This window comes from Trachypithecus francoisi, unplaced genomic scaffold, assembly GCF_009764315.1.
Source record: "Trachypithecus francoisi isolate TF-2019V2 unplaced genomic scaffold, Tfra_2.0 Lachesis_group13, whole genome shotgun sequence".
Taxonomy (NCBI): Eukaryota; Metazoa; Chordata; class Mammalia; order Primates; family Cercopithecidae; genus Trachypithecus; species Trachypithecus francoisi.
In genome coordinates this window covers 12,868,713-12,882,054 of record NW_022681458.1, presented here as the reverse complement: position 1 = coordinate 12,882,054, position 13,342 = coordinate 12,868,713, and the positions used below count along the sequence as shown (strand labels likewise).

At 40.4% G+C, this 13,342-nt stretch overlaps 1 protein-coding gene across 1 annotated transcript in view; it reads right to left on the bottom strand.

Annotated features, from left to right (window-relative positions):
• Window positions 1-1,579: 1,579 nt before the first annotated feature.
• SPHKAP (SPHK1 interactor, AKAP domain containing) overlaps window positions 1,580-13,342 on the bottom strand; it is a 217,942-nt gene continuing 206,179 nt past the window's right edge. The window contains 3 exon segments of the mRNA XM_033229965.1: window positions 1,580-3,468; window positions 11,514-11,698; window positions 11,788-11,840. Coding sequence (XP_033085856.1) covers window positions 3,325-3,468; window positions 11,514-11,698; window positions 11,788-11,840 — 382 coding nt within the window. The 3' untranslated portion in view covers window positions 1,580-3,324.

Sequence of the window (13,342 nt, the reverse complement as noted above, 5' to 3'; positions counted from 1 at the left end):
TAGCATGGTACCCAACGCTCAATAGTTCCAAGGAAAATGTTCTTTAAATGAAGGGACATGCACTTACACTGTGAAAGGAAGACAATGTGTCCCAAGATGTCAAGGACAATGGTTTCCTAAGGACTATCTGCTGAGTCTTTGATATGGACAACTGAGATGCTAGTAAACAGCCATGGTTAGGGAAATTCCCCCAACCAGTATGTTCCAGAAATAGCTTAGTGCAAGGAATCATCTTTCTGCGGATGACTTAAGACTCGTGGGTCACTCTCTGGTTTACTTCTAACAAGGCCAGACACAGACCCTCCAAATTCTTATTATCTCATAAAGAATTAGTCAAACTGTACCCACTGACGAACTGGAACAAGCGCTTGTAACTAAACTTTAGTTAAGCTTCTCTCCTTTCCTTGGTTCCTGAATGTTGGCCCCTTCTCAGTATGATCCAGCATATAGCCCTTCCCGAAGAGGCCCCTTCCTGAGACCAGGCTGATCCCGGGATAAAACATTCTCTAATCTACTGTGATCATGCCACCTCACTGGCTCACCCTGTCCATCCCATTCCCCATGCCTGGTTCATTCTAGCCTTATTTACATCTCTTTCTAACAAAACAAACAAAAAACTCCTTTTTGCCTAACCCTTAACACATTTGCAGATCTTGTGGTTGGAGCATTCTTGTTATTGCAATAGTTCCATTCTCCACTGAAAGAGTCCCCCAACCCCACTTGCCATAATCGGTGTAAATAAAGCCTCTCTTTGCTAATGTACAGAGTTTGTTTTTATTTAACAATATCCCCTGGCTGACTGCAGAATTCAAAGCATGTTCATGCCTCCTTATTAGTGAATAAAACAAAGTGCCCATGATTCTCAACGTTCTATTTGCATATACTCTAATAGTTTATTTCATGAATTCAAAGAACATCATTCACTTACCTCTAACCCTGATGAATTTACTTTGAGTTTAGTTGAGTCTAGGTTGGTTTATCCCCAGGTTTCTAGACTCCTTGTCTGTCTTGTGCCTCTTTCTCCTATTCCCCAGATTTAAGGCAAAAGCCACACTCTATGGGTCTTGGGTAGGGAAATACCCGGTTTTCAGGCTTCTTATGGGGATTCCCTAGATGGCTGAAGGCACCTCCTCCTTTAAGACCTCATAGAGACTAAGGCCTGGTCCTTCAATGCATTCTTGACAACAGTGGTCCTCAACCAGTGATGACTTTGGCCTCCAGGGGACATTTGGCAAGGCTGGGAATATTTTTGGTTATCGTAACTGTGAGGGGGTGGTTACTAGCATCTAGTGGGTAGAGGCCAGGGATGTTGCTAAACATGTCACAATATTCAGGATAACCCTTTGCAACAAAGAGTGATGTGCTCCCAAATGTCAATAGTGCCAAGTTTGAGAAACTGATTTCCATGAATATTACTGATTTTAACAAATGAAGCCAAGAACATTTACGTTTTCCAATAAATGTTAGTAGGACAACAAAACTTTTTCTAAGGAATATACAGGCCTTTATCCAATTGTACCGTGACTGTTTTTCCTATGAGGTGCTTAAAGCTCTTGCAGAAAAAATAATTGACAATCTGACAACAGAGATTTATTGATTAATTTGCAATGTGAGGTACAACATAGATAACTTCATCACATGGTTACAATCCAGTATTTGTGCTTTGTAAGATAAGTAAACGTTTATTCGAGCACAACAAAAGTCTACACACAATATTCTGGGATTGTTTTAAAAATAAGTGTATTCTAGTCCATTTGATAGCACAAGGAAGCACATTTCAGCATGAATTGATGGATATATTTTAAAACTGGGCATTTGCTTAATGTGTCAAATTAAGCATAATAACCTAAATTTGGACTATTTCAATAATAAATGCCTACTGAGCACTGGGCAACTATCCTAGGATGGGAGTGGGGAAGGAAGGATGGCTTACAAGGGAGCTTTCTTTGCATTTCAAAAAGTGGCTGGTAGAGTAGGTGAGGCCAGCATTCATGTATGAGAACCTGCTGACATTTAAAATTACTTTGTGATCTTGAAAAATAGAGTAAAAGTATAGTATATCCAGAAATCCTTAATAAACACCTCTTTGATCAAGAAAATAAAATCCGTGTAGGTCATTATTTGGAAGGAAAGAAGACTTATTAAGGGACATTAGATACCTTTATTTTTCAAAAGAGTAAATCTCTGTTATTAAAATAACTACAATGTGACAAAATCTTCTTTTCCCCCAATTCAAGGTTAATATCCACGAGTCAGGGAAAGTCTATGATCCTAACTGATCATGTCAAATACAAGACCATTACCCTGCTTCTGTCATAAATGTCATTGGAGTGGCGTGTCTGCTGTACAGCTACCAACATACACGTGATGAAACCAACCATGAGCTCAATGTCAATATGTGACTTTAGACAACACTCTCTTCATAAGTTAGGAAGCTCGAAGCTAACTCAATATATTATTTAAGACAATAATCTCTTTATAATTTACAATAAAATAAAGTAGAAGTTTGTATGTCATATTATTCGAGACACAAGCAGATTTTATCTGAAAAGACTTTTTTTTTTTTTTTTTATGAGAGCTTTCTTTTAGGATAAGAATTATGTGATCATGTTACCCAAGTAATACAGGGATGGAAACAAGACAATCTTTTATTTTCCTCTTCTTCAGTTGAATGCCAATTGACACTAGTTTTCTGCTTAGCTGGGAGCCCAGACACTATTTGGGAGAAGTGGGATATTTATCAGTGGGCTGTAGGGAATAAAGGAAATCACCTCAGTAGAGGACGCTGCTATCCTTTTATCAATGTCCACTGACATTGGTTTGAAAGTGGAAATCTTTTGTATAAAAGCCTGGGGATTTCTCACCCATATCTTAAGTATTTCCCTGGGCTGGCAGCCCCTTAACATAATCAGAAAAAGTAAAATATCGGTTACAGAATACTTTTAAAAATTATTTTGACCACTGAGTTTGTTAATTAGAGACATTACAAATCATTTTATATGATTAAACATATGTGAGCGTTGTTTTCCTGGAGACTGGGTCTCATTATAAGCCTTCTAATTTGGGCCCCATTGAAATTTCTCTTGGTCCAGCCCTTCTAATCCAAGGTCTTTGGAACTCACTCACAAGTTGTATGAATTTGAACAGACCTATATTTTGCTTTTCCTCCGATTTATTCTGTATGCAGTGGATTTGAGTAGCAGATTTTTGTTTTATAGCTCTGCTAATGTGATGTGATGTTTTGAGAACGTTTAGAGCATTTAGAACAAACCACTGTAATCTAAGCTGAATAAAGGGAAGGAATGCTCAATAGGGCAGACTGCCTTATCCCAGTTCCAAGAGCCAGTCAAAGAGACTCAGTTTCCCATCCTTCTGCTCCTCATACATTTTGCAGTACTGGACAACTGCATGGAAGATATCACCCACTTTCCAGGACTTCTGATGAACCAGCTGCACGACATCTAGAAACTAAAATAAAACAGAGAGTTAGGGCTCACAGAGCATAGAGGGTCCTGAAAGCCACCTCATTCAACCACCCTCACAAAGCCAATGGCTCTCCAGTCCCTATTTAAATGTCTCTAGTGTCAGAAGACTGTTTTCCAGGATAATCTATTGTCTTTTTAAAGATTCCAGATTATTACCAAGCTTCATCAACTGATTTTTTTTTTTTTCACAGCAGTTTGCCATTCACTGATTGCAGAGGATTAGGTGGAATGAGACTAATTCTTTTTTTTTTTTAAGAGCCAGTCTTTTAGATATTTAGTGTTTTCTCAGGTCTGCTTTTTTCTGGGTTAGACTTTCTGTAATAGGACTGTATTACAGCTCCCAGTCCCTTCTATTTCTGTCACAAATAAGATCTCATTGGGTATGTAAATTTAGGCCAAATAAATCAAGTGGTAAACTTTGAAGCAGGACCACCTGTTGGTTTCTCAGTCCATCCTGAGAAGCCTCCCTCACCCTCCAGGCTAAGATGAAGGATCAGGAAATTCTGGCTTTCCACAGCCACAGGATCAGGAAAGATAGAGGAAACCCCTTAGATTTGTCACCTGGTTATTGGTACCAGTTCTATCGGCCACAACCTAGAGAAGAAAGTCTGGACTGCAAGTGAAACTGAGGGCTTGAAGGGAGGAAAAATGGGGAAATAATTATAAGTGGTCCTCTTCATGGAACTGATGAAGTCCAGTGTGAAGAACTCTCTAACTCCTTAGGTACTTTCTTGAGGAAACATGTAATGAAAGCTAGGAACTACAGGAAATATTTTAACATGTGGAATCTCATTCAGTTCTGTCACAACTCTATGATGTGAGCATTTGCAATGAAAAAGATGTGAGCTTGAAAGATGAAAAGTTGTCAGTAGGATCATGGTCTTCTAACGCTTCCATCCAATGCTCTTTCTACCACCGTAACTTTCTGCATTTTGGTGGCAGAAGAACTATGTGCCTGCACATAGTAGGTGCTCCATGCATATTTGCTGAACAACAGAAGGGATGCAAGACCAAGTGTGAGTCAAATATATTCAAAGATCTCAAGAAGACTGTTTGGAATATGGATAAGTAAATTCTATGTTCTTGATATTTACTTGGAGCACTAGGAGAAAAAAATAGGCTGGAAATTTGGCAGTTTTATGAGGAAGAGAGACTTATTTGCTAAAAAGATGAGGATTGTGGTTCAGTTACTAGTTCTTTGATTTTTTTTTTCCCTAGGATTTTTAAAAATTAAATTTCTTTTCTTTTTTTTTTTTTTGGTATTTGTTTGCTCAGACTTAAAAGATCAGCCAGGGACTGGAATGCTAATTTCTTTCCAGTTTGAGTATGTTAATTCATTTCAATTACTGAGAAGTTGTCTCATAAAGATCTGCTGTTAAATGATGTTTCTTCTCCCAGCTGTGATGGTACCAAACATTTGCACAGTGACAGTAATCAGTACTTTATTGTACTCATTTGGCTTGTATTGGCTGAATCAAAATAAACCAATTTCCTAGGCTGGAAAATGACATCCTTAATTTTTAATACCTGGAAACATAAACATTGTCTTAAAGAGTTTTAGGATGTTGTGAAAAGGGAGACAGATGGAAGGCAGATGGTAACCACAGACAGTGATCTCCCAGCAGAAGGACAACATCTTAGCCATCTTTTCATATCTCATGCCTGCACATAGTAGGTGCTCCATGAATATTTGCTGAATGACAGAAGGGATGCAAGACCAAGCGTCAGTCAAGTACATTCAAAGATCTCAAGAAGACTGTTTGGAATATGGATAAACATTTAGCATCATTGAGGATGAACTTTCACTAAGTATTCAGTCTTGAGTTTTGGGTAATGTATTTTCACATATATAATTTAAACATGCATCTCTTGAGGCTGTTGCTCAATAATTTTCTACTGCAAGAGTGCTCCTCGAAAATGATTGCAGGTTATAGAGCTAGGAAAAGGCTGAACAGAGCCTGGAGTGGGAGAGTGGTGGGCATGTGGCAAAATAAAAGCTGGTCATGGGGCATGTTTCTTATCACGTGGTGACTGAGTGGGCATATATGTTGTGGGGGTGAGATGTGGGGCTGCTTCATGCTCATGGTAGCAGCCATGGTGAGCCAGCTCATTCACTCCCATCAGTCTCAGTGCTAGAATTTCAGAGAGGCTGGGTGCAGTGGCTCACGCCTGTAATCCCAGCACTTTGGGAGGCTGAGGCGGGTTGATCACGAGTTCAGGAGTTTGAGACCAACCTGACCAATGTGATGAAAACCCCATCTCTACTAAAAATACAAAAATTAAACGGGTGTGGTGGCGTGCACCTGTAATCACAGCTGCTCAGGAGGCTGAGGCAGGAGAATCGCTTGAACCTGGGAGGAAGAAGTTGCAGTGAGCCGAGATCTCACCACTGCACTTCAGCCTGGGTGACAGAGTGAGACTCCATCTCAAAAAAAAAAAAAAAAAAAAAAAAAAAAAAAAAAAAAAAGGAAAGAAAGAAAAAAAATTTAAAAGAAAGTATTCATTGCCTGGGACCTCTCACCACCCTTCTGAGCTTCTTGTCCATCTGATTCTTGACATTTTAGGAACAGAGTGCAAACCCTTTAGGTAAAGGCTTTGCTAACGATGAAAATACTTTTGGGAAGGGGAAACATTTCAAGCAGCTATTAGTGATTTATGGAGATACATAAAAATAATTTTGTGAGCTGTTACTTATTATCTAAGAGTGTATGTAAGATCCAAGCCACGATTTTGATTCAACAAAGGGATGATGACATGTGGCTTTGGAATAGTGGTCTTGAAGGGAATAAAGGGGAGAAAGGCTAAAATGACAGCTTTTGTATGATTCCACTAAGCAGGCTTTTCCTCACTCTCCAGCTCTTACTGGGAATCTAGAAAGCAGAGCTCCTAGACCAGAAGGTGGGGACATTGAGTTTCTGAGGTCTCACTGGGAGAGGCTCACAGGTTGTTGATTTGTTTCTCGAGATTTCCCTAAAGCATCCCCAGTAGTCTTGGTGCCTCCTTTCACTTAGCAAGTCTGAAAAGATTCCATCGATGGAAACATGACATTTGCCTCGGCTCCTTTCTGTAAACCGTGGCTCACAGGACCACCACCTTATCCCCAGCCTTTATCTCTGAGTCATTATCTGGGTGGGGGAAGAATCAAAGCTTTGGAGCAGATGCCAATATTTTCCCAGAATTCTCCCTGCCTTCTACCTTTCCAGAAGCCCTAACACCAGCTTCTTTCCATCTATTTGGGGCCTGTGAAGGAGAGTCTCTCCAAACTTGTCAAAATAATCCACCAGCTAGGCCACTCTGCATAGAGTTTGTGGTGTGGTCACAAGCTGGAATCTGTCATGATTTCTAAGTCCAGGCTGATATCCCAAAAAAGTGGCATTTAACAATGGTCTGGTCCCACTAAATAGAGCGTTTTCTGAGGCTGTGATGACTTAATCTTGGATATTGAGACCTGGAAACATCTTTGGGGCTGATGAGCAAGAAGATCTCATGTTTTCTTTTCTTCCATTAAAAAAAGGTAAGAATGAAAAAAGATTGCGAAGAAGTCAGAAAAGGACATTCTAGTTCTTTTTTTTTTTTTTTTTTTTTGAGGCGGAGTCTCGCTCTGTCGCCCCGGCTGAAGTGCAGTGGCCGGATCTCAGCTCACTGCAAGCTCCGCCTCCCAGATTTACGCCATTCTCCTGCCTCAGCCTCCCGAGTAGCTGGGACTACAGGCGCCTGCCACCTCGCCCGGCTAGTTTTTGTATTTTTTAGTAGAGACGAGGTTTCACCGTGTTAGCCAGGATGGTCTCGATCTCCTGACCTCGTGATCCGCCCGTCTCGGCCTCCCAAAGTGCTGGGATTACAGGCTTGAGCCACCGCGCCGGCCTTCTAGCTCTTTACTGGGCTGAAATTTTAAAACCACGTCCTATTTAGCAGCGATTCCTAGAGCTCTCATTGTGCCTGTTCATGCTATTGCCTGGGTATTTTCACAATCAGCTTTAGCATGTCAGGATCTGAGTTTTTCTTTCAATGGTATTGAAAAATAAAAATGAAAATATTTCATTTTCTGCTATTTCACAATCAGTAATAATGAGGTTCCCTTCCCTTAAATCATAGTTGGCATTTCAAATGTTTTGTCTTAGGAAACTAGAAGAATTTACATTCTATCATCTGTAGACTCATTTGAAGAAAAGAATCACATAGGAGATAGTTTTTATATTCTCAGGTGCATTTAATAAATTAGATTGTTTACAAAATTGTATCATGAAATCTATGGGAGTTGTTGCAAGTTGTATAATTTTTTGAAAACATTCAACTTAGGTTTCTGAAAGCAACTACATCCTTTTCCTCCAAGGCAGAATTAGATTGCATTAAGCATAAGAGAGTTGGTTATTATATTGCTCCTGCAATTAAGGCCCATAGAGCTACCAGCCTTAGCCTTGGCTGCACCCTGGAACCCCAGACACCTTTACAAAACCCTGATGCCTGGGCAGCATCGCCGGAGAAGATTCTGATCTAATTGGTTGGAGCGTTGGAGTTTGTAAAACCTCCCTACGTGACTCTAACACGCACTAAATCTGACTAAAGAAATCAGTTCAAGGCACTTTCTTATGATTACAGATGAAGCGCCTCAGTATCGAATTCTTCCGAATTTTCCCCTTCCTTTGCGATGAGTTTCTTTGAAACTGATAACCTTAACTGTAGTTTTTTTGTCTTCGTATTTGCAAAGTTAAGTCAAAAGTCAATACCATCAAATTGGAGACTATTATTCTAAGTGAAGTAACTCAGGAGTGGAAAACCTAACACTGTATGTTCTCACTCATAAGTGGGAACTAAGTTATGAGGATGCAAAGGCATAGAATGATACAATGGACTTTGGAGAGAATCTTAGATGACTCAAAAAAAATTAGAAGATTTTATTCCTAAAATTACATTATTTAGAATTAAAGTTCTTGAGCTGGTGCTAATTGAATGAGTGAAATATCATTTAATATCCTTCTTAATAACATTAGCGGAATGTCTATTTTCTCAGAAAAATATTTATATCCAAAAACAAGTATTCTCTTTGAGAATTGAAAATCAGGTTGGGATAAACAAATACCAAGTCAGGGCATGATTTATGTAACCCAGGTGTTTGTGAGACACCTCTTACTCTTGCACCGACTGGGGATTTCTGAGACATATATTCATATAACATTGTTTCTTCAAGAAGATACATTGTTCCTTCAAGAAGATACATTGTTCCTTCAAGAAGATACAATGTTTCTTCAAGAAGATACATGGTTTCTTCAAGAAGATACAATGTTTCTTCAAGAAGATACATTGTTTCTTCAAGAAGATACATTGTACAAACATCTATTCCATTAAGGTACCACCTGAAAATCTACCACGTCATACTCTTACTCAGTAAGTAGCAGGCGATAGAGCTGGAACCAGCTCATCTTTCATTTTCCCATGAGCCTGGGAATGCATTCCTGAGAATGTAGCAGAGGGTCTTTGGGACAGTGTATGGCATGGGGGAAGGCTCACATGTGATTATGGTTTTTTTTTTTTTTTTTTTTGAGACAGAGTCTCGCTCTGTCGCCCAGGCTGGAGTGCAGTGGCTGGATCTCAGCTCACTGCAAGCTCCGCCTCCCGGGTTCACGCCATTCTCCTGCCTCAGCCTCCCGAGTAGCTGCGACTACAGGCGCCCACCACCTCGCCCGGCTAGGTTTTTGTATTTTTTTAGTAGAGACAGGGTTTCACCGTGTTAGCCAGGATGGTCTCGATCTCCTGACCTCGTGATCCGCCCATCTCGGCCTCCCAAAGTGCTGGGATTTCAGGCTTGAGCCACCGTGCCCAGCCATGATTATGTTTTTTTTATTGCACCCTTTGCAGCTGAGTGGTAAGGTCGGAGGAGAATTTATCAAATAGTGAACCACTCAACACCTTGTAAATGAAAGTATGACAAGTATAGGAAGGTGCCTAGAATAATTTTGGGTATAACAGCAGGCAGGCATAGGCATGAAAGGACGTATTAATTACCAGTTGGAAAAAGGTTGAAGTGAGAGAGGGTATGAACAATGAATTAGATCTCCTTTTCAATTTTTCCTGTAGTCAATTCCATGGACTCGTGATGCAGAAATAGAGAAGCTGTTCTAACTACCATAAGCAGGGGCAAGAAGGTAAAGAACATTTCATTTCAGGCTGCTAGATTTTGGCACAGATAATTAAAATGCAATTACACAGTTAAAAAAAAATCCAAATTGTAAGCCCAAGGATTTAACTTGAGAAAGGTCCTTTTAAAATAAAGAACTACTGAGAAGTATTTTATGGAGAAAGCAGAGTGCAGGGACTTGGCCTGGGAAATTGTTCATGTACCCGATTTGCTCCTTAGTCAAAAAAGGACAATAATATCTGTTCTGTTTTGTCACAGGCTTGTTGAGAAGCAAGTAGGATGAGGCACATGGAGGCACCTTGTGACAACAAGACATGAAAATCCTACCCGGTGGCTTGATAGGCAGGATCCTAAAACAGTACTCAAGGTTTTTCACCCTAATCCCTGGGACTATGAATAGGATGAGATATCATACCCTTATTACGCTACCTTACATGGCAAAAAGGATTTATCAGTTACCTTTGAGTTAATCAGAAATCAGGTGATTATAATTTAATCACACTTTTTTTTTTTTTTTTTTTTGAGACAAAGTCTCAAGTCTCACTCTGCCACCAGGATGCCAGGATGGAGTGCAGTGGTGGAATCTTGGCTCACTGTTACCTCCACCTCCTGGGTTCTAGCAATTCTCCTGTCTCAGCCTCTTGAGTAGCTAGGATTACAGGTGCCTGCCATCATGCCCGGCTATTTTTTTTTTTTTTTTTTTAAAGTACAGATGTGGTTTCACCATGTTGCAGGCTGGTCTTGAACTCCTGACCTCAGGTGATCTGCCCACTTCGGCCTCCCAAACGGCTGGGATTACAGGCATGAGCCACCGCACCTGGCCTAATCACACAAACTCTTTAAAGACAGAGCTTTTTCTGGCAGGTGGCTGAGGTATCAGAGAGATTGATACCAAAAGGACATAAAGGAGCCATGTGACAGGGAATGTGGGTGGCTCTGGGAGCTGAGAGTGGCCCTCTGCTGACAGCCAGCAGGGAAACAGGACCTCATTCCTACAACCACCTGAAACTGAGTTAGCACAACAACCTGAATGAGCTTGGACTCCTTCTCATCCCTGGAACTTCTGGATAAGTGCCTACTCAGGCTCATGCCTTAATTTTCGCCTTGTAAAACCTAAAGCAAAGATTACAATGGAACTCACCCTAACTTCACACCTACGGAGCTGAGTGCTGTTTTAAGCTGGTAAATGTGTGGCAGTTTGTTACACAGCAATAGAAAACTAATATGTTATTATTAATTTGAAATCTTTTAAAACGAGTCTACTTTTAAACTATGGAAAATTGAGCTTGAAGACATTGGCAGACAGATTCATGCCTTACTCTTCATAGCTAAGATTCTACCACAGTTACAGATGTAGAATTAGAGTGAGAGTTACTATGAATTTTGATGTTGGCCAAGGATCCCTTGCCTAGCTTTATATTTCTGGTAGGTGGAGAATAATAAATAAAAAGTCTTCCTAATGCAAATCTGTTTGGAAGGGAATTAAAAATGCCTTCTCTTGGCCTGTTTTAGATGTCAGTGTGGCTTCACTTTGCTTTCTGCTGTGTATCAGGTTCTTCTTTCTTTCTTTTATTTAAAGGAGTGCTATGAAGAAGTTTGTCCCAGAGTAAGAAAACACCAAAAACTAAGAGACTCTAAAAAAGTTCCCAACCCCCCAATTTGCTTTTCTCACAACCACCTACCAGCCAAGACAAAGTCAGGATCAAAGAAATGCTAATTATATTATATTTACACAGGTGGAAGATTTTTCAACGTTCTAGCTACAATTTTAAGGTCAAGAACAGTCAGCATCAAATAATTCAAATGGAAATAGGTTAACTGAGCATTTACTGAGTTTCCAGTGGTGATAAAAACACAAAGCTTCATTGATACCCAAACCTGGAACATGATACCTTTTCAATTCTGTTTTCCTGAGACTTCTTAAAGTAGATGATGGGAATCCCAAGTTCGGAGGCAGCTATCCACTGCAGGGTGGCTCGGAGCTCGGCATCCGGACACTCTGGCTCCAGGTCAAAGTTGATCACCAGCAGGCTCCTCTGGGCGCTGGCTGTTCCCGTGGGCAGTCCAGATGCAGGCGCTGGGCACAGACACAACCACAGCCTTATCCCTCTTTCCAAAGGGAGAGCCCAGGCAATTGTGTGTCAAAAGTATGGGAAGGTGGCTTACCCTCTATGCTTTCTGACTGTCCTTTAAGAATCTCCTTTTCTTCTAGTAATTCACTTTGGGAGAAAACAACAGTATGTGATTGGTAATGTTTAGAAGAATAAGCTGTAAATGAAAGATGAGGCGATGGGTCTTACTGATCTAAAGGCTTCTGAGGTTCATTCTGGATTTATTGTTTTTGTAGAGTGGAGTAATGCTGGGAAAATACCAATGTGGCTATTATGTAGGATCACTGGGTCTGCAATAAATGTCCTCCTCCAACAACAACAGGCCAGATAACTCGTTACTTTAGTTAGGATAGCTGGTGTGGGAGACTGAGAGATGCATCCTTCTCTTCTCTTCAACCTCCTTACCATAAACCTTCACAGGTTTAAACAATCAAAGAGATTTTGTGGGTAACTGTTCTGATTTGGAGATTGATTCTTCTGCATTTTACTTTCATGTTAATGAATCATATGTTCCCATCTTGTCACTGTTTTTTTTTCTATACTACAATAGCAACATAGCTTTTATTTTATTTAAAAAATAATTTTACAGGTATATGGTTCTTTGATCTGAAATAAAAAAGACAACTGGCCAGGCGTGGTGGCTCATGCCTGTAATCCCAGCACTTTGGGAGGCTGAGGTGGGCGGATCACAAGGTCAGGAGATCGAGACCATCCTGGCTAACATGGTGAAACCCCGTCTCTACCGAAAATATAAAAAATTAGCCAGGCATGGTGGCGGGTGCCTGTAGTCTTAGCTACTTGCGAGGCTGAGGCAGGAGAATGGCGTGAACCCAGGAGGCGGAGCTTGCAGTGAGCCGAGATCGCACCACTGGACTCCAGCCTGGGCGACAGAGCAAGACTCTGTCTCAAAAAAAAAAAAAAAAAAAAAAGAAAGAAAAGAAAAGAAAAAAGACAACCAACAAACTGCAGAACTTACATTTGACAGAAAAATATCTCAATTAAAATTTTTCTTTTTCTTTTTATTGGGGAAGTGTAGTAGGCTGGGTGGTTTAGAATGAGGGACTCATAACTGAAGTATTTCATTAGATATGGTAGAGTTCAATATCGGAGGTGTTTTCATATGGTGTGTACTTATTACAGAGCCTTGCACGTAGTGGGAGGACTTGATAAATGTTTCTAAAGTAAGAACATATGGCCAGCAGCTGAAAGGAAGTGGCTATCCTGGGAAGCCTGTAGTTGTCCTATATTTTTGTCGTGTCTAGAAATTGGAGTACAGGAGCCCTTAAAAATGTGTTGTTTGATGATAGGCAATTCTCTCATTCTGTTACTGCTAAGATATGGCTGAAAAATTCCACTGCGTTCCTGATGTTAAGAGAAAGGGTATAGTAATTCTTTCATTCATACGTATTTATTTGCAGAAATGTTAATTTTTCAAGGATCTAGATTTTCTTCTAGATCTCTATGCAAGTGACATTGGGGGTATGACAGATGGGAGGCACAGTTTCTGCTGTTTTGGATGCTGACCATGGAGGTGATTTCTTGGCTTTCTCAGAATACAGATTTTCCCTGGGGTCATAGGCTCATAGGCTCATACTGCAGAGAAAGTTGGG